Source organism: Paramisgurnus dabryanus, chromosome 5 (assembly GCF_030506205.2).
Source record: "Paramisgurnus dabryanus chromosome 5, PD_genome_1.1, whole genome shotgun sequence".
In the NCBI taxonomy this organism is placed as follows: Eukaryota; Metazoa; Chordata; class Actinopteri; order Cypriniformes; family Cobitidae; genus Paramisgurnus; species Paramisgurnus dabryanus.
Window position 1 is genome coordinate 40,612,204 of NC_133341.1, and position 19,632 is coordinate 40,631,835.

Here is a 19,632-nt window from a genome sequence, read left to right on the forward strand (position 1 = left end):
CGTCACGGCCTGTTATTTACAATTAAAATTAAAACTAAAATGTCTACCGTGTTTAGAATCACATAAATATCATATGTTATTATTTTAAAAAGGCAAATAAGATGAATTCATCATTCACATATAGGTTTTAGCGTATTTCATCGGGGTGTGGAACTATGAACGGCAGTGTGTTTCCGCACGGAGGTATTTTGTAGCTGCTCCTCTTGAAATAACCGCATTGATCAGCTGTTTCCGCTATCGCTGAAGTCTCCAGTAGAGCTGTCATTACATCCCTCAGCATCCTTTTATCTTATTTTCTTGCAGCGATCACTGCATTTATATAGATTTAGTTTGATTTCTGCATATATATCGTATCATATTTGCATATGAAGGTATCATATATTAATAGCACAGCACACATTTATTCAGCGTAAGTAAAAACGAGACACTTTCCAAACCTTAAAATGCTCTCAAATGCATGAGTATATTATTGTTTAGATAAGAAGTTTAAATGTATTGATAATTATGCAAATCATTTGTAAACGTTACAGTAAAAAATAAAAATGTAAAAAAATATTTTTCATGATGTGGAGTGGTTATCATCATATTGAAATAATTAATGAATCATGCCTCATCTAAAATTATGCATGTGTATTATGCATTGCTGTTTTTAAGGTGACTACAGGTTGGACGAGTGTGACCCTCTTTTTTGGCCGTGTTGGTTCCCATGGGCAGTGTGCTGGCCTTGTCAACCCGTCCGGGGCGTCAGAACTCACCCTTTCCCCAAGAAAGACCCCTGTCACGATGGGACAGAAGAGATGGACGGTTGCCTAACCCGGGAAGCTTTGATGGCCTGCACCGCAGCTGCAAAGGTCTGAATTTAATTTTTTATCTATTAAACTTTTTTCTCAAATTTGTGTTTGTCATATTGTAATTGTAATTGTTTGTGTCAATCTAGATGTATTTCCACAGCAGATTGAAGGTGTAAAATTGGTGATTAACAAGACTCTCAGCAGTTTTTTCAAGGTTTGTTCATATCTGTATATCATTTGATATGTAATAGTGTTCATGTCTAATGTGGTTTCAATACATTAAGCTTTAAATAAGGTTATGTTACACGTTTGTGGATTTGTCTGATCTCAGGTCAGCCACACATTTCACCTTAGTGCTGTTGCGCCATCCACTTATCGATTACACGCTGAACACCTACAATCAGACGCTGACAGCAAAGAAACAGTAAGAGTCCGGTAGCCTCTGGTCCTTCATTTTTTTAATACATATTTCTAAAACGTATGCTATTTACTTAGCTCTCTGATCTGTTTGTTTAGTACTCCCCCATTCTTATTGGTGAAATGGACTCTTCTGGCAGCCTAAATGCACACTCTTTATTTCATCTAAGTGAGAAGATAAGAGCTAAAGCAGTTTTTCAGGTTAGTATTAAAGGTTTAGTCGTAATAGGCTTTATGCCCAGCTGCACTACTTCCTGAACTTCAGCCAGCTCCTTGTTTCCTGTCTGCCATTATTGGACAAACTGATTAAAGGTGCAAAAGAGGATGTTTTTCGCGACTGAGAATCCAAAAACGGTTACTGAGTTTTTTAAATGAGCGCATGCGTAAGAACTGCCTCCCGCCTTCACAGCTAATTTCTAGGGAACGCCTTCCAAAACTCGTGCACGAATATTTGAACACGAGTGTTTGTTTACCACCGGCATATGCTGTGTCGCAAAAGTGGATTCATTATGTGAAAGCAAAAGTGGATTCATTATGTGAAATGATGATAAGACGTTAAAACGTTAGATCAGTCGACGCTACTCCCATTTCAACTAGCATGTAGCAGACTGGTCACTGCCTTACAACTACAGTACAAGAACAACGTCAATATACCTGAATAACAGTACAACAATAATTACATCCACAAAGAAAGAATAATCACTGTTACCTGTCGAGGAGAATATTTGCGAACTGCGCGTCTGTCTTGACACCTCTCTGTTCCTTCATTGCTCTCCAGCGTTGAAATGTTTCTCCAATAACGACTCTGGTTACATTACGTTCTTCTGACAATTTTCTCCTATTCCCAGCAGCTTAAAAAAAGTCTTTTTTTGCGACCTCCTTCAGGTTTTTTCTCTTCCATGGTGCAAATTCGAGGAGGAAAGCAGGATCGACAATGAAAACAAACCGAAACTTAAGACGGAGTTTCATGCGCTATGCGTCACCTGTGTAAATTTACTTGGGCGCGCACGTCTCTCACAAGGATCGTAATGGCAGTGATTGACAAGCCAGAGGGCCAATCGCTGATGCGATGACCGCATGAGCAATTGGCTGATGTTTTTAAGGCCCTATCTTGTGCACAGATGACGTATATTAATATTATTACTTTCAGTGCACCTAATTAATAGTCTTTTATCTGTTAGTAAAGACAGTTTCAAGTAATATTGCAAAAATGTATAAAACAAACATCCTCTTTTGCACCTTTAATCCAGGTGTGCCTGACCTCAGTAGTCACAACAACAATAATCAGACACACCTGGATTAATCAGTTTGTCCAATAATGGCAGACAGGAAACAAGGAGCTGGCTGAAGTTCAGGAAGTAGTGCAGCTGGGCATAAAGCCTATTACATGGAATTAAACATTGTGTCATTGGGAATTTATGTGGATGGACTTCATATTTTGATAGACTCAGCAGGCACAGTTTGTCACATGGCAGTTTGAGACTGAATACAGGGGCAGTGACTTCACGGCAGCAGTAACTATGGCCAACCCTGATGTCCTGAGAGAATCAGGTAAGATCATGTGAATGCTTATCAGATACCAGGAAAGTGTTATGGTAAGATGAAAGGAATGGCTTTCATGCAAAACAAGTATAGGATAATTGGCATCACATGCTGCGTTGATGACGTGCAGTTTCTGTTCATTAAGTAAAACCGGTAGGCTATAAATCAAAGCAGTGCATTGCACTTTTTGTTTTAAATAAATCAGCTATTAGTTTTTTTGGTGTGTTCTTTTAAATGCAAATGAGTTGATCTCTGCATTAAATGGCAGTCCCGTGGTTGGATAGTGCAGATTAAAGGGAAACTCATTTTCAAGCTTCCCTAGAGTTAAATATGTGATTTGTATCGGTTTGTAATCCATGCAACCACCGCCAATTTCCAGGTCTGGCGGTACCACTTTTTACTGATTAGACCATTTAGCATTGCGCTCAAAAATAACCCTTGGTAACTTTCAATAGCATGGGCCTATTTTCAGGCACTGCGCAATATCATTGCGTCTGCAAGTCCTTGATTATTACGCCAGTGTAACTACAGAAAAGTCAAGTTTTAAATGGGACAAATATCGAAACCCTTATTTTTAAGCGTGATGCTAATGGTCTAATCAGATTCAATGGATTGTGCTAAGCTATGCTAAAAGTGGTAGTGCCAGACCAGGAGATCAGCTGAATGGATTCCAAAACAGTAAAAATCTAATATTTAACTCTAGGGGAGCTGGAAAATGAGCATATTTTCAAAAAAGTGGAGTGTCCCTTTAAGGGGCAGTATTAACCCCTTCTGACATCACAAGGGGAGCCAAATTTCAATGACCTATTTTTTCACATGCTTGCAGAGAATGGTTTACCAAAACTTTTATAATTGGTTGATCTTTTATCACATTTTCTAGGTTGATAGAAGCACTGGGGACCCAATTATAACACTTAAACATGAAACAAGTCAGATTTTTATGATATGTCCCCTTTAAATCTATAGATTTTGCAGTTTTACAAAGCCCCTGTTCATAGGTCACTTGGCAATTTAAACACAAGGGACAGCTGTTCAATATATGTATTTATATTTGAGTAGAGCTGTGTTACCACTTTTGTGACATTTTTTAATAAAACAACGAATTCCGTTAGATAACTGAAAGGCATTAAACTTTTGTAAAAATCATAAAAAATGCTGGCGCTGGCTGGCAACTTTTTTTTAAATACGCCGGTGGGGAAAGAGTTCATTTAACTGGTGAAATATGTCAATGATCTTGTCTACTCTTGGTTGACCTTGATTACTATTTCCACTATTGTTTTGTTTTTTGTAACAGTCATCATGGTTGCGCACTTTCTTCAAAGTGTATCCCCACAGCTGGTACTGGGGGGAGAGCTGGTGTACCACCGCGGTCGTGCAGAAGAAGGTGGCATTCTTACCCTGGCTGGCCAGTACTCGGGTTAGAATAAATATCTTCTTTAGATCGATGCTCATCACGTGATTGTGTGACAGTAACTTATCCTGTTTATGAAAAACTTCCTCTTGTTTCTGTAAATAACTTGAGATATGAATCTCAAATATTTTCTGTCTCAGGGCCAAATTGGGTGGCAACACTAAATGCTGGTAAGGGAGGCGCGCATGCTAGCTACTACCACAAGGCCAACAAACAGGTATGATTCCTGTGATATTTTCAATGGTGTGACGTAGCAGTAATAGTATTAGTAATGCTACAGTTGTCTAAGTAATCTGTGCAGATTCAAGTGGGAGTGGAGTTTGAGGCGAGCACTAGGACCCAGGAGACGACATTCTCTTTTGGTTACCAAATGGAACTTCCGGAAGCTAGAATGGTTTTTAGAGGTAAGAGGAGCAGATGTTTAACCCTTTCTGTACTACACCCTCAATGCTAAACTCCAATTGATCCAAAATTCTGCTAGTTCTGGTCCAACCTCAATTTTTTCAGGGGGAAATCTGCCTAAAAATTATCCACAATAATTTGCAATGCATGCATTTTGTCTTTATGTCAAATTGTAATGACTACAACACCCATAATGTCTTATGTGATTAGTAAAAATTATTCAACGTATTGCATAGATTCAGAAAATTTATTTTTTGTGTTGTTTTAAGGAATGCTGGACAGCCGCTGTATCATCGGTGGGGTTCTCGAGAAGCGACTCTGTCCTCTTCCTGCAACATTAATCATGGGCGCCTTCGTCAATCACAGAGCAGACAAGCTGCAGGTCGGCATTGGAGTCAATGTAGGTTAGATTCGAACCCTAACTCGATAGCGGCACCACTCAAGAACATCCAAATTCACCTAATCGGTCCAACTCCGGAGGCTGACGTAGCCTTGTTTGCTTTACTGGACAGTCGTGGTGTTCATGGCAAGGGATTAAGTGTTTTGATTGCAAAGACCTCTACGATTTCCTTGATGTTACACTTCCGACCCGTCAAATAAAGCTGGATGTTTCAGAATGTATGCTGTTTTGGAAGGAGACAGCGACCGTCTATGTTGTGGGATGAAGTGTAACAGTCTACACAGTCAGTCATCTTGCCATAAATGAAAGAGTTTCTTATTGGACAATATAGCAAAGGCTATTATTAAGGGACTAGACAAGTCACAAAACTAGTTTATTCAGTACATCGAGGCATTTCCTCCACTGACATGTTCATGCAGTACAGCCTTTTGAATGTAAAGAAAAGGGAATTATGGGGAATAGTGGATGGCCAGGGCTTATCAGAGTTGATTCAATGAACCAGATTCATTCCTATTATTATTTATATATTTATATTTCATTGTGGATATAACAGGACTTTCGGTCATCAAACCCAGAGCTGTGACACATTTGTTAGTGCGCACGCTCGTGATGCTTAGATTCTATTGGCTTACAGTCAAAGAGGGTTTGAATCATTTCATGACCTCATTACCCTAAATTACAATAGTTTCATGTCTGTCTTCACCTGAAAGGCTGCTATACAGTAGTTGTTTAATTATAGATGTAAAAAATTCATTAAATAGCAATACATTATGCAAATAGTTTGATGACATCATCATTGTTGGTAGTATTTAAAATGTTAATGGGTGATTTTGAAATTTTCCAAATTTATTAAAATGAAAAATAGGTAGCATAACTAAGAGTACAGTAAAATATAAACTGTAAAAATGTGTATATGCATCTGATTTACAAAACTGCATTGGTAGAGATTGTTTTCTGATTTGCCCTCATGGCTTTGTCATAAAGTGTAAAAATTGTGAAATGTGATGAAATGTATAAACAATTTAAAGTAACTATAAGGATCTTCTGGGCTGGCTATGGGAAACCAGATGAAGAATCTTTTATAAGATCAATTAAGTACCTTCATTTTCAAAGTGGCAGCTGTTACTTTTTATAACAATTTAATGTTAAGTTGCGCACACACCAAATGCGAAGCATCGCGTTTCTCCCTTAAGGTTACTTGCGGGATTTAATTTCATGCCATGCAAATATTTTCACCGTGTGCAAAGACGCGTTTTAGGCGAATCGCTCGTTTTTGCGGCAATTGGGCCACGCAATTTGCGTCATCCGCATCGCCCCGTGCGAGTTCGCATTTATTTGTGTCTTTGCATTGACTATGGAATCTACGGGCGCAAATTGTGTAAACGCCCGATAATAATGCATACACACCAAATCCAAAGCATCGCGTTCCTCCCTTAAGGTTACTTGCGAGATTTAATTTTGTGTCATACAAATTTTTCGCTTGAGTTGAATATTTTCAGCTGCTTGAAGACAATTGCAATTGCATCGCCCAATTTACGTCATTCGCATTGCCCCACACCAGTTTGCGTTTATTGGCTTTTTTGAATTGACTTTGTATGTAATTTACTCAAGCAAATTGTTGAATTTGCATTTGGTGTGTAAACGCCCGATAATAATGCATACACGCCAATTGCAAAGCATCGCGTTCCTCCCTTAAGGTTACTTGCGAGATTTAATTTCGTGTCATGCAAATATTTCGCTTGAGTTGAATATTTTCAGCTGCTTGAAGACAATTGCAATTGCATCGCCCAATTTACGTCATTCGCATTGCCCCACACCAGTTTGCGTTTATTGGCTTCTTTGCATTGACTTTGTATGTAATTTACTCACGCAAATTGTTGAATTTGCATTTGGTGTGTACGCCACATAATGTTGCATACACATCAAATGCGAAGCATCGCGTTTCTCCCTTAAGTTAACTTGCGGGATATAGTTTTATGCCATGCAAATTTTTTGCTTGAGTTGAATATTTTCAAATTGCGCAAAGACGCGTTTTAGGCGAATCGCTCGTTTTTGCGGCAATTGCGCCACCCAATTTGCGTCATCCGCATTTGTTTGTGTCTTTGCATTGACTATTGAATCTAAGAGCGCAAATTGTGTAAACGCCCCATAATAATGCATACACATCAAATGCAAAGCCCACACCAGTTTGCGTTTATTGGCTTCTTTGCATTGACTTTGTATGTAATCTACTCACGCAAATCGTTGAATTCGCATATGGTGTGTACGCCACATAATGCTGCATACACACCAAATGCAAGAATGTGAATGTTTCGCTTGATTTGAATATTTTCAATTGACGGGAAGACGTGTTAAATGCAAATATCACGTGTTTTCGCGTCATTTGCAGCGCCCCACTTTTTGACTTTGTATGTAATCTGCTCGCGCAAATCATTAAATTTGCGTTTGGTGTGTACGCCCTATTAGTATTTTCCTCTAGATGGTATATGAAGTGCATTAGGAAGTAACAGTGGTGTAAATTCACTGTGAAAAGCACAGAAAGACATTTTTTTATTTAACAGGCCATGTTCGATCATCAGTTCCATAATATTTATTCATTTTGTTTGTTTGTTCAGTTGTGCTGCTAGGTGGAAATAATCTTTAACAAATATTTATTATTTGAATTAAATACATGTTCACATTCCTTGTGGACATAAGGTGGATAATGAATATGGTCTTCATTAATGTAAACGGTGTATAATTTACGAGTTGACAATGCTTCATCTTGCTAAAGGTTCTGGGTGGAGGTAAACAGGTGAGATTCCACTCTGCACTTGAATAACCTGTTTTCCTATTTTAGGTATAAGGAGGAGCGGCTTAAATACAAAACACATCAATACTACAGATCGCTAAAGAAGCCTGGATTTTTTGACATATTGTCGAACCTCGTTTATACTGTACTATGTAAGGAATAGACTGAAAGTGTTTGTTTTTCACATATGGAAATATATCTTTGAGTTGACAAACGTTTTGTTTACACCCACTGTCAGCATGCTGCTGGTATGTAAAGCGCATAAGCTGTCCTCAAGAATATTTTGTTTATCAGGAACTAGATTACTAAAAACTGGTGAGTACATCTGCTACAACTGATCAGTTTTATATAGATATGTAATGTTTCTAAGGGTAACTTCTGTATATTAGTGTAAAAGTGAAATTGTTCTGTGTACCTTTAGGTCTAAAATAGGGCTGCAACTAAAGATTATTTTTATAACTGATTAATCGTCTGGTAATTTTTTCGATTAATCAACTAGTCGGATAAAAACATAAATATTTACTCCATTAGACTTTTCACTTATTTTAGCTAAATAAGGCATTAAATTAGGGTATTCACATGTAGAATTTTACTTTTAAAAGTGCAAAAGCCACACACTACTACAAAGTTAGTCTTTAAAAAAAGTTTGTGCAGCTTTTAAATGGTAAAACCTGTCAACATATAAATAAACAAAACAAATTAAGTCTACAGGAATGTGCTGGGAAAATTTAGCCACGGATAAATAAACTCATTTCCAACTTCAGACCTTGATGAAAATTATTCGCTATTAACAAAATAAATAAGACATTATGATGTGAAATTATATAAATGAGTTGTTACAGTAATAAAAACCTGGATTTCTCATTGGTTGCTAGGGCATAAATTGACCAATGATTATACTCCAAGCCATGAAAGGAATCATCCAAAAAAGTCCCAAAAAGTTTAATTTTTCTATCTCAAAACCACTAGGTGGTGCAATGACAAAATTGTGCATGCAACCTCAGGTCTAATCGAATCGTCTTGAGCCAAGCAATCAGAAGAAACAAGAATTTTGTTTCTAGGACCTACGCGTCTGAAGTTATAAGCAAAAACGTAAGTGCAGATTTGAACTGTTGGTGGCGCTAGCGGGTTTGAGATAGAGACTCCAAATTTTCTGCAGATATTATTTGGACTGTCCTCTATCAGTGTGCCAAATTTCATAACTTTCCTTCATACGATTCTATGGGCTGCCATAGACCCCCAGTCAGAAATAAAAAAGAATAAGAACCAGAACAGATACAACAGGTCCCTCCGCAACATCTGTGCTTGGCCCCTAAATACAAACTCACTTATATAATTAAAGGATGAAATGAAACCTTTAATAACCAGCGTTTGTTTGTGCTTTTGCTTTCGTCATTATCCTGTCAGGTTGCCAGATATGTGTAACAAAACCAGCTCAAATTGCCATTCAAAATTATTTCAAAAGCAGCCCAAATACCAACAACAAATGAATCAAATCCTTTCATCTCTAACCCACAGAAAAACATTGTTTGAAACCTTGCTTTTATACAAATAACAATTCATTGACAACTACTTTTATAATACATTTTTATCGATTAGTTGTTGCAGCCCTAGTCTAAAATAAACCCAATAACCATTTTATTAGCAGCAATTAACATTGGCCAAATTTGACCTGTGGGTTCTCATTCAAACGTATTAAAATTGGCATATTTCTATTTAGCATTTCTACTTATGTTTGTTTGTTTAAATCAAAGTACATTGTATTTTTTGCAGGGAAGAAGATGCAGGAAACATTTTCGGTTTCCCTTTTATGAGGGTTTGACGACGCAATGAATTGGTTTATAGCCTGCTGCTTCACATTCCTCCACTTATGCCCGATGCCATTTAAAGGTTGTATAAAAACTTAAACGGGATTACAATAAACAATTTTTATGCACATGAAATATTAGTTCTGACGTCAGGAAAAATACCATACCATGTTTTGCACATACTGTATTATGTGTGGTTGACATAATTTATTGTTGTGTTGACAGTCACATTCCTTCTATTCATTTACAGCAATGCTCCTTCCTCCAATCAACCTGACTGTGGAAGTCTTGGATTTCATGGCTACCGTTCAATGGCTTCCTGCACCCGGAAACCCTTCTGGCACCACATATACCTTGGAGTTTACACCTGTAGAAAACATGTACTGTACATTAAATGCCCGTATTTAAAACATCAGTAGCTTAATTGGTTACTTTGTGGTGTATTGTCACACTTCAAATAGATTTTCTGTGGTTAATACTAATATTCACAATGATGATTCAAAAACGATTTATTTGTGTAGATCTGTAGGAAAATGGAATCATTCTGCAAACTGCGGTAACATATCCACGCTGAAGTGTGACCTGACCTTTGACCAACAACCTAATGAACTCTTTGCGAATTATGCGAAATACTATGTGAGGGTCAAGACCATGCTTAACGGGACGAGCTCCAACTGGACAACTACATTAAAGTCTTTTGAGCTAGATGACAGTGAGTACAGAAATGTTACACAAATTCTGAATTAATGCAATATTAATACACTCTAAAAAAAATATTGGGTCAGCATTGAGTCAAAAAAAGGACAAACCCAGCATTTTGGGTTAAATTAACCCAGAAAATGTTTATATTTGACCCAACAATAGGTTAAACGGTGCGGGTTGGGTTCATCCCCTTTTTGACCCAGCGCTGGATTAAAATAAACACATACATGCTAGAAAAGTTTTAAGTAAATGCATGACATAAATATTTGACGCTGTATGTTTTTTCTGTAGCTCGTCTGAGTTCCCCGGAGGTAAAAATCTCAACTAATCAGCAGAATATTACCATCATTTTCAGTCATAGGCTGGAATCAAAACGAGGAATAACCCTGGAGTTCTTCCTATATCTTTTTGAGAACGATCCTGCAGGAAAATCTAAGGTAAATGCCCTATGCTGTAGGATTTTGTTGCCATGTTTGTGCAATTTACTACCCTGTAATTTCAAAATGCACATGTACAGTTCATTAATAGTATATATGCACTGTTTTATTTTATAATAGCATCAAAAAAAAATTTTAATTATGGTATGTATTCACAACTGAATATGTTTCTTTATTTTTTTGGCAGGGTGTAGGACAGAAATCAACCTCAACATCTCCCTACACTTTTCATGACGTGCCTCTTGGCAACAACTACTGCATTAATGTTTCCGCTAGTCATCGAAAGGCCTATCGTGAAAACAACTATAATACAACCAAGTGCTTCTTTCTCACAGGTACTGGACAAATGTCATTTTAAATTTGTGACCCTGCCTGTGAAAACCAGGATAAATTAAAAATCGAGCTACCGCGCCTAGTTTGCCGCTTGAACAGTTTGAATGCATTCACGCGTCTACTTCGCTGTAGACGTGCGGAAAAAGCAAGCATTTGACACGCGTCCGAGGCGAAAACCGCTTCTTGGGGGGGCAAGTGCTATGCGGTTGTCTGTTTGCAAGATGGCTGATGTTGATGTGCATTTATCGAGAGAGTTACCGGTTTGTACTTGGTCATCTTATGCTGCGTTCCAGGCAACCTGTAAAGGGCGATTTATAGTCGTGCGTAGGTCCTACGGCGTAGCAGCGACGGCGTAGGTTCCGCGTCGGCTTTCATTTATACTTTTGCGTCGCCGTCCGCGTCAACGTGCAAACACACGCGAAACCGCTGGTTGGCAGTAATCAGGCGTGTAACCACAGTAGCAGCAGAAGTCGTCACAGAAGAAGAAGCTAAGCAAGTTAACCCACAAACGAAGAAGAAATAGCAACTTGTTGTGTATAATTTGAGAGGACCAGCAATGATGGAAGTAAATAAACAGCGACTTATGTTGCAGTTTGAGTTAAATCACTCCTCAACTTGGCTCATCTTTGTTTTCACCGTCTCAAACGGAAATACCTATGACGCAGTTTTTTACCTGACGGGAGGGGTTCTGGTGGACCAATGACAGCGCTTGCGGTCCGCGTAGAGCCGACGCGCTGTTAGAAATTTTGTGAGGTACGCGTCAGGCTACGCAGAGCTACGCACAGGCTACGGATAGCCTACGCAGTAGCTACGGCGTAGGACCTACGCACGACTATAAATCGCCCTTTAGAAATTTTGTGAGGTGCGCGTCAGGCTACGCAGAGCTACGCACAGGCTACGGATAGGACCTACGCACGACTATAAATCGCCCTTAACCCGTGAATCACGACTTCAAAAGCACGACTCACGACTCTGAACTGGGAGTACATCGATCTAGTACGAGTTCACGGGTGGGAAGTCACGAGTTTGACTGCCGTTCCAGTGCACTTTCACAGGTAGAAGGTTGTGAAAACTTGGGTTACAGGCTGCCTGGAACGCATAGAGTCATAAGTCACGGGTTTAAAAACCTGCCTGGATTACTATGGGGGGGAAATTGTTTAAAAAATGTCAGGAATGCCATGGGTCGATAAACGTCACATGAATCAAAAGTGAAATGTGTAACTTACCAGGTTGCCCAATGTCCTCACTGACACTCTGAGGTCCTTTTTATTCCTGTCAATAGAAATAAGAACTTGTGTCGTATAGCTCCGGGAGACTGCTCAAGGACAATATCAAGCGTTTCTTCAGGTTAAATGAGTGACTCCGGGCCGGGCAGCAAGCAGGCTCCTGATTGGTTTACGCGGCGCGAAAATCCGCCAAAGTTCAAATTTTTCAACTCGGGCGTCAGCCGCAAATTCGCGTCAAACGCAAAATGCAAAAAAAGCTCAATTCACACGTACCCTGATGCTCAATTCGCATTATTTGCGCAAACTAGACACGCGAATGAGGCGGAATCTCGTTTACCGCGTCGCGCTCAACGGCTCATTTGCGTCAACGCGTCATCACATTGATTTAACATTGAAATCACTCGCACTTGTTGCCTCTACCGCAGCTGGATTAAACGCAGCATGAGAGGTTGGTTGCAGTTTAGAGTCTCACGGCTAGATGCTGCTAAAAACAAAAAAACTTATTTTATATAAAAAATTTTTTGCATTGTAAATTTTCTTTCTTTCAAAATCCTAATAATCTTCATGTACTTGCAGACTCTTCTGAACGCTCTTCAGGTGGATTGGTGGTCATTGTGACTGTAGTGTTCTTTATTGCAGTTGCTTTGAGTTGTGTTTGTGTTTACCAAAGATATAGATATAAATATATAATAAAAAATCTCCAGATTCCAGAAGCTCTGGTATGTATATACTTGAGTATCATTGTCCATTACGCATATTTCCTTTAAGCAGGGTTTTTTAACTTTTTGTCGGCCGAATCCTAAATTATTGACTTGAAGTAGATTTCAGTTAATATTTAAGTAATTTAAAGGTGCCGTAGAATGTAAAACTGTATTTATCTAGGCATAGATGAATAATATGAGCTCTGTAGATGATAATGACATATTGTGATCCTCAAATGTGTTTTTTTTTCTTTTTCTAATGTAAACCTCGCGCATGCAAAAGATCGCTGGAAAACCGGACAATCTCAACACAACACCAACTATGACGTCACAGTCGAGATGCACGCCACAACATTAAATTACACATTAAATACATTCCAAAGTGGTTACAATGCTAAGTTGGAACTATATGCTAACGCTTGTGCTGAAGTTCTACTATTGACCTTACAGTTACGTTTGCAGGTCCATACTGAAAAAAAAACACAACTTTTTTTTCTTCTTACCACTCAGAAATGTCCATTAACAATCTCCAAACATTTGATTATCCCTCAAAATCTGTATCTTCATCTCATACAGACTCAAACATATACGATTTGTTTACACACACACACACACACGGAGAGCTACTGATAGAGCTGCTCTGAGAAACAGCCAATCAGAGCAGAGCTCAACATTATTATTCATGACCCTTTCAAATAAGGTAATAATAGACCATTTCATTCTAAGGGCAAATCCTAGGGTTGTAAATGCACATGTAAAACCGCCTCTAGGTATTTTTTGCACTTAATAAAGTCACATACCTTTCATGTAGATATCAGAGAATAATTTAACTGATTATTTTAATCCATTCTGTGGCACCTTTAATATCACATCTATTCTAACAGTAGTTTTTATTTTTACATAAATATTGTTATTATTAACTGTTATTGGACCATCATCTGGTACTGTACATACTGTATAACCTAACTGTCCATTTTGCATGATCTCCTGGTTTTCTGATATATTACAAACAAAATATATATTTTTTGGTTACTAAGAGTTTATTTAGCTTTTTAATTTTAAAATTATTTGTTCACATTTTATGACTTAATTATTAATTGTTTAACAAACCCCTGCAATTCCCTCGCGGACCACCAGAGGTTTCCAAATAACAAAATTACCCCATGATTTCTTCATCTTTAAGCAATCTGACATACATGTGTCTATCATCTTTCAGACGAACACATTTGGAGTTATTTAAGTTCTTGCTCTTACAAGTTTTTTTAAAGGTAGAAAACAGGGATCAGGGAACAACTTCTGTCTTTAAACCCAAGAAAAAAGTCCATTCATCCTTCACAGAAGTAATCCACATGGCTCCAATGGGTATGTTGCACAGTGACTCACTTGAATCGCATGAGTCCAAGATGGCGTCATTACCAGAAGCTAGTTATTACAGTTTATAATATGGATATTTTTTCTTACAAAATCGCATAGATTACCTGCAGAAGACCTTTATTTAATCCACATATTACTTTTGTGAAGAATGGATGCACTTTTTTGGGCTTCAAAGTCAGAAGTTGTTCCCTGATCCTTGTTTTAAGCTTGGAAAAGCAAGGACATTTACTAAAATAACTCCAAATGTGTTCGTCTGAAAGATGATGGACACGTGTATCTCAGATTGCTTGAAGGTGAGTGCATCATGGGGGTTTTCAATTCAACTCACGAAACCCCTTGCGATTCTTTCGGGAAACCTTGCCTTAAAGGAATTCATTACTTGTACTAACCTTTAATTGTTTCATAGTTTTCAGTTATCATTCACATGTCTTTTGCAGCGTGTCATCCCAGGAACTAAAAGAGTCCTAAAATTTGGTCTGGAAAATCTCCATCAAATTACACAGACTAAGTCGAATGAACTGACAAGCACCGAAGACTGTGTTTCTGCATCTGAGGAGGACAATACTCTGTTATATCATCCGAGGAAGTCTACAAGTGTTATTCTTAATCTATTATCGGTCGATGAGCAAAAAGCTGTTGTTCACCAACCAAACCCTGATGAGGATGCCGAAACATTGAATCCGTGTTTATCAAATTACAAGGAAGCTGCTAATATGGATGTGAGTGAAGAAAACATATCTGAAATTGGCAATGGTTACATGCATTCAGGAGCCACTGTCAGGAGCCTATGTCCTACCTCAAACCTTTTACCGTTTACTGAATCTGAAACACCACACATAAGCACTGTGAATATAATGCTGGATAGAGATTGTCTATCAGAGAGACGGTGTGAGGTGGATTCTCTACTGTCTGACAATAGCCATGAAAGTGCGGCGTCTGATAAAGAAGACAATGTCTCGTGGGATGATTTTTTCACAGGTGATGGCTATGAGCCGAGGCCTGATCCAAGGACTTGATGTGAACCAGTCAAGTCAGCACTTGATATGCTCTTAAAAATAAAGATGCTACATGAGGACAAAGAAGAACCATTTTTGACTGTATGATTCTTTAAAGGATTACTCCACTTTCATTAAAAAATTCGATATTTACTCACCCCCATGTCATCAAAGATGTTTATGTCATTCTTTAAGTCGAGAAGAACGTTTTTTGAGGAAAACATTCCAGGATTTTTCTCCATAAAGTGGACTTTAGTGAACCTCAAACGTTTGCAGTTGCAATGCAGATTTAAACGGCTCTAAACGATCCCAACCGAGGCATACTGTAAGCGTCTTATCTAGCGAAAAAACGTACTTTTTGCCAAAAAAGACACAACTTCTTGTCTTGCACTAGCCGTGCCAGCGCGACATTACATAATCACGTCAAAAGGTCACGCGTAACAAATTTGAAACGCACACTTGCGGACCATTGTAAACTCTGGTGCCGTAGTTTCGCATACGTCACGCGAGACCTTTCGACGTGATTAGGTCGCGCTGGGAAGTCGCTAGTTCAAGACAAGAAGTTGTGGTTTAAGTACTTTTTTGGTGAAAAATTATGATCGTTTCGCAACCTTATGCCTCGGTTGGGATCGTTTAGAGCAGTGGTTCTCAAACTTTTTCCGCATGCGGCCCCCCTTTTGTACGGTGCATTCGTTCGTGGCCCCCTCAAAGAAAATTTATGACAAAAAACTTAATACTTAAATGTAACATTTTAATTAAACAAAACATTTTAAGTTATACAGAGTAGTGCTGTTGGTTAGTAGCCTTTTTTTAGGTTTAATTACACAGAATTCATGATAAATTAATGTATTTTATAAAATGTCATAAAACTGGGGCCCCCCTGGCACCATCTTGCGGCCCCCCTGGGGGCCCCGGACCCCAGTTTGAGAACCATTGGTTTAGAGCCTTTGAAGCTGCATTGAAAATGTAAACTGTTGAGGTCCACTATATGGAAAAAAAATCCTGAAATGTTTTCCTCAAAAAACTTAATTTCTTCTCGACTGAACAGACATAAACATCTTGGATGCCATGGGGTGAGTAAATTATCTGAAATTTTTTATGAAAGTGAAATATTCCTTTAAAGGACTTCACTTTTTTTGAAAATAGGCTCATTTTCCAACTCTCCTAGAGTTAAACATTTGATTTTTACCGTTTTGGAATCCATTCAGCGATCTCTGGGTCTGGCGGTACCACTTTTAGCGTAGCTTAGCATAATCCATTGAATCTGATTAGACCATTAGCATCGTGCCTACAACAATAACCAAAGAGTTTTGTTATTTTTCCTATTTAAAACTTGACTCTTCTGTAGTTACATTGTGTACTAAGACTGACAGAAAATGAAAAGTTGTGATTTTCAAGGCCGATATGACCAGGAACTATACTCTCATTCTGGCTTAATAATCAAGGACTTTGCTGCTGTACAATGGCGGCAGGAGGCGCAATGATATTACGCACTGCCCGAAAAAGTCCTCTTGGTAACTTTCAATATCATTGCGGATTCCAAAACTGTAAAAATCAAATGTTTAACTCTAGGGTAGCCTATTTTCAAAAAAGGGGAGTGTCCCTTTAAAGAACCTTTAACATCGCTAGTTTATTATCTATTAGATAATAAAACGGTATGTAAGAAACGATTCTAAGTACCTTTGACTGAATGGTTCTATAGGGAACCAAAAATGGTTCTTCTAGCGTTGTGGTGAAGAACGTTTTGTTGTACCTAGCATGCAGCTCAGCCAATAGCGCGCCATTTAGCTTAACACATAAAGCCAAAACAAATTCAGATCTGTCCTTTATCCGTAATCTTCCCGATATCAGGCTCTGTACTTGGATACATTTTCAGACACTTGAGTTAGCTGTGAAGTTTTTTTTTTACTTACCGTTGGATCTTATTGTTGTATTATAAAATCCAGTATTATGCCAGACACTTTGATGACAGACTCTGGGTGCTACATGAAGCAGCTTAATATCAGATTGACCTGGAAGTTTGACAATTTACTGTGGCTACTCGTCTACTATATTGAATTTCATATTTAAATATCAGTAATAAAACTGCTTGCTCATACTTTGTGTGTGTAACCTATATGCTGATGCATACACGCAAGGTCGGGTATATTACTAATACAAATGTTTTTAGTGTCTGACACTGGTAATTTAATCTTTTTGGGGTTGGACTATAGTCAGACATTTTTGCTAAGGAAAAAATGCATTTGACAGGGATATTGTTAAAATTTGATTAATTTTTTAACTTCGAAATGAGGCCACACTAATATCATTTAATGTAAAACGATCTACTCAATATATTTTAGCCTTAGTTTTACACGAAGCAACTGTCACTTTAAGTGTACTTTGTGTGTGCTGTTTGTTCTTGTAGCTCAGTGGTAGAGCATTACTGCGCTAACAGCGGAAACGTTCATGGGTTCAAAAACCCACCTTGTTATGCACTTTAAGTTGCTTTGGATAAAAGTGTGATACAAATGCATAATGTAAACACAAATACTGAAGTACTTAAATCTTGTTATCAGTATAACATTAATTGGATTGCATGTAGTTACTGCTGCCTCAGTTGAATTAAGTCGGATGGCACACATCTGATTTAAGGATTCTAATGACATCACTAGTGTAGGGTACCGTGTGGGCTTGCATCTTAAAGTGCAATACATTTATTAAACATGTATTGCTCAATTTTTATGTCATCTCCTTTTCTGTATGTATGTGAAAATGTTTATGTACATGCACATAATGTTATCTGTAAAACACTTTGTTTTTATATACATGCATTATTAAACTTTTTACCATGAGCTGTTAAATGCTTTATTCTGATTGGTTGAGGAATGTTCCACAACTATGCATTATTTATCGATAAATGCACACCTAACTAGAAATCTAGACGCACCCTAGCGGCCGCAAAATATATTTGCTGCCAGGGTTTAGTCTAGGCACTCACAATACACTTAACCGGTCCAAAAACCAAAATTTGGTCAGGCCAATCACATCGTGTGTAGCGTCTGTGGGGCGGGCTTAACATGATGACGACAGAGCTGCAACGGTTCCTACTTGAAAACAAAGAATGGCTGCTGCTGCTGCTGGCGAACAGCTATCTTTTGAAGCGGCTTTGGCCGCGACTCTGGAGGACTTAGACTTATGTTTTTCTTTGAGAGAAGAGCAAATAAACCCTACTGAAGTCCTTTTTAAGCAAGAAAGATGTGTTTGGAGTTTTGCCGACTGGTTACGGTAACTACGTCACCTTCTTCGTTGCTCTGATTGGTCATAGCGCTATCCTATTGCGTGCAGAGGCATTTTGAGGGACAACCTTATATCCCGCCCCTTGCATTGAGCCGTTTGTGTGAAGAGTTGCCAGACCTTACATCTTGATGTAGGTCTGGCTAACCAGGCTACACCTAACCTGTCAAATGTCTTAAATTAACCACCAAAGCAATGTCTGTGGTATAAGCAGAAAAATTGACTTGGGTCCTTTGAATTATTTGAAAATAATTTCGGGTAAAACCTTGGGTTTACTTATGGGTAGTGAGGTTTGAGTCCAAAATCTGTGTGATTTATGACCCTGCCTGTAAAAATCCAGCCAAAGTAAATTTTTGTTTTCTACACAAAATCATTGTAGACAATGTAAAGAACATTCTGTGAAAATCTTTAACAATCTCAGAGATTGAAATTAATGTGAAATCCTAATCTCATAATTAGACTCTAAGACAGGGGTAGTCAACTGGCAGCCTGCAGGCCAAATGCGGCCGATCATCTTTGACTGATTTAAAATCGGTGTGGTTACTTTAAAGCTGCCTTTCCACTGTGCATGACAAACGATGGCCAATAAACCAGAAGGAGAGTCTAAAAAGGGTTGCATGGGGGCCAACGATCGGCGAGTGCATTATTTTCGGATTGGATTTAAGCTTTGGATGCATAAAAAAGTATGTGTGACTGCACCACATGGACCAGAAGTCCTGTTTCGTTTAACTTTATTTATAACACTTATGGAAGCCCATTTCCGCCATATAAGAAAAAAATCGAAATTATGACTTTTAAAGTCAAAATTATGAGATAAGTTATTATAACTTTTTATCTCATAATTATGACTTTAAAAGTCATAATTTTGATTTTTTTTTCTTATATGGTGTAAATGGGCTTCCATAAAACACTTGACATATATGCATAGCTGTTTATAGTTTCATTCATTTGCATTAATTTATTTAATACAATATGGTGAATATTCATAAGGCTTTCATGCTGGTATGAGCTTCTCTCCAACTTTGG

General features: G+C 38.2%; 1 protein-coding gene across 5 annotated transcripts; it reads left to right on the forward strand.

Moving 5' to 3' along the window:
* Positions 1 to 208: 208 nt before the first annotated feature.
* On the forward strand, positions 209 to 18,164 carry LOC135774212 (mitochondrial import receptor subunit TOM40B-like). 5 transcript variants are annotated; one of them, XM_065284156.1, is made up of 12 exons: positions 209 to 409; positions 655 to 851; positions 938 to 1,005; positions 1,123 to 1,215; positions 1,308 to 1,409; positions 2,654 to 2,759; positions 4,045 to 4,167; positions 4,302 to 4,378; positions 4,463 to 4,565; positions 4,833 to 8,069; positions 9,528 to 9,644; positions 9,813 to 10,226. In XM_065284156.1, the coding sequence occupies exons 2-10, from the start codon at positions 707 to 709 to the stop codon at positions 4,970 to 4,972; spliced, it is 957 nt and encodes a 318-aa protein (XP_065140228.1). In that variant the 5' UTR covers positions 209 to 409; positions 655 to 706; the 3' UTR covers positions 4,973 to 8,069; positions 9,528 to 9,644; positions 9,813 to 10,226. The 5 variants fall into 5 exon arrangements, with proteins under 5 accessions (XP_065140228.1, XP_065140226.1, XP_065140224.1 ...); XM_065284154.1 differs by lacking the exons at positions 209 to 409; positions 655 to 851; positions 938 to 1,005; ... (4 more) ...; positions 4,302 to 4,378; positions 4,463 to 4,565 and adding exons at positions 10,556 to 10,701; positions 10,889 to 11,036; positions 12,837 to 12,979; positions 14,773 to 18,164 and having other exon boundaries at positions 4,981 to 7,906; positions 7,993 to 8,069; positions 9,813 to 9,942; positions 10,084 to 10,274; XM_065284152.1 differs by lacking the exons at positions 209 to 409; positions 655 to 851; positions 938 to 1,005; ... (4 more) ...; positions 4,302 to 4,378; positions 4,463 to 4,565 and adding exons at positions 10,556 to 10,701; positions 10,889 to 11,036; positions 12,837 to 12,979; positions 14,773 to 18,164 and having other exon boundaries at positions 4,981 to 8,070; positions 9,532 to 9,644; positions 9,813 to 9,942; positions 10,084 to 10,274.
* The last annotated feature ends 1,468 nt before the right edge of the window (positions 18,165 to 19,632 follow it).

What these genes read in the sequence shown, in the direction of transcription:
- LOC135774212 (XM_065284152.1), top strand. Translation starts at nt 9,584, where the DNA reads ATGAATTGGTTTATAGCCTGCTGCTTCACATTCCTCCACTTATGCCCG. An exon ending in TTTACACCTGTAGAAAACAT is followed by an intron (nt 9,943 to 10,083) that starts GTACTGTACATT and finishes TTATTTGTGTAG; the next exon opens with ATCTGTAGGAAAATGGAATC. An exon ending in ATCCTGCAGGAAAATCTAAG is followed by an intron (nt 10,702 to 10,888) that starts GTAAATGCCCTA and finishes TTTTTTTGGCAG; the next exon opens with GGTGTAGGACAGAAATCAAC.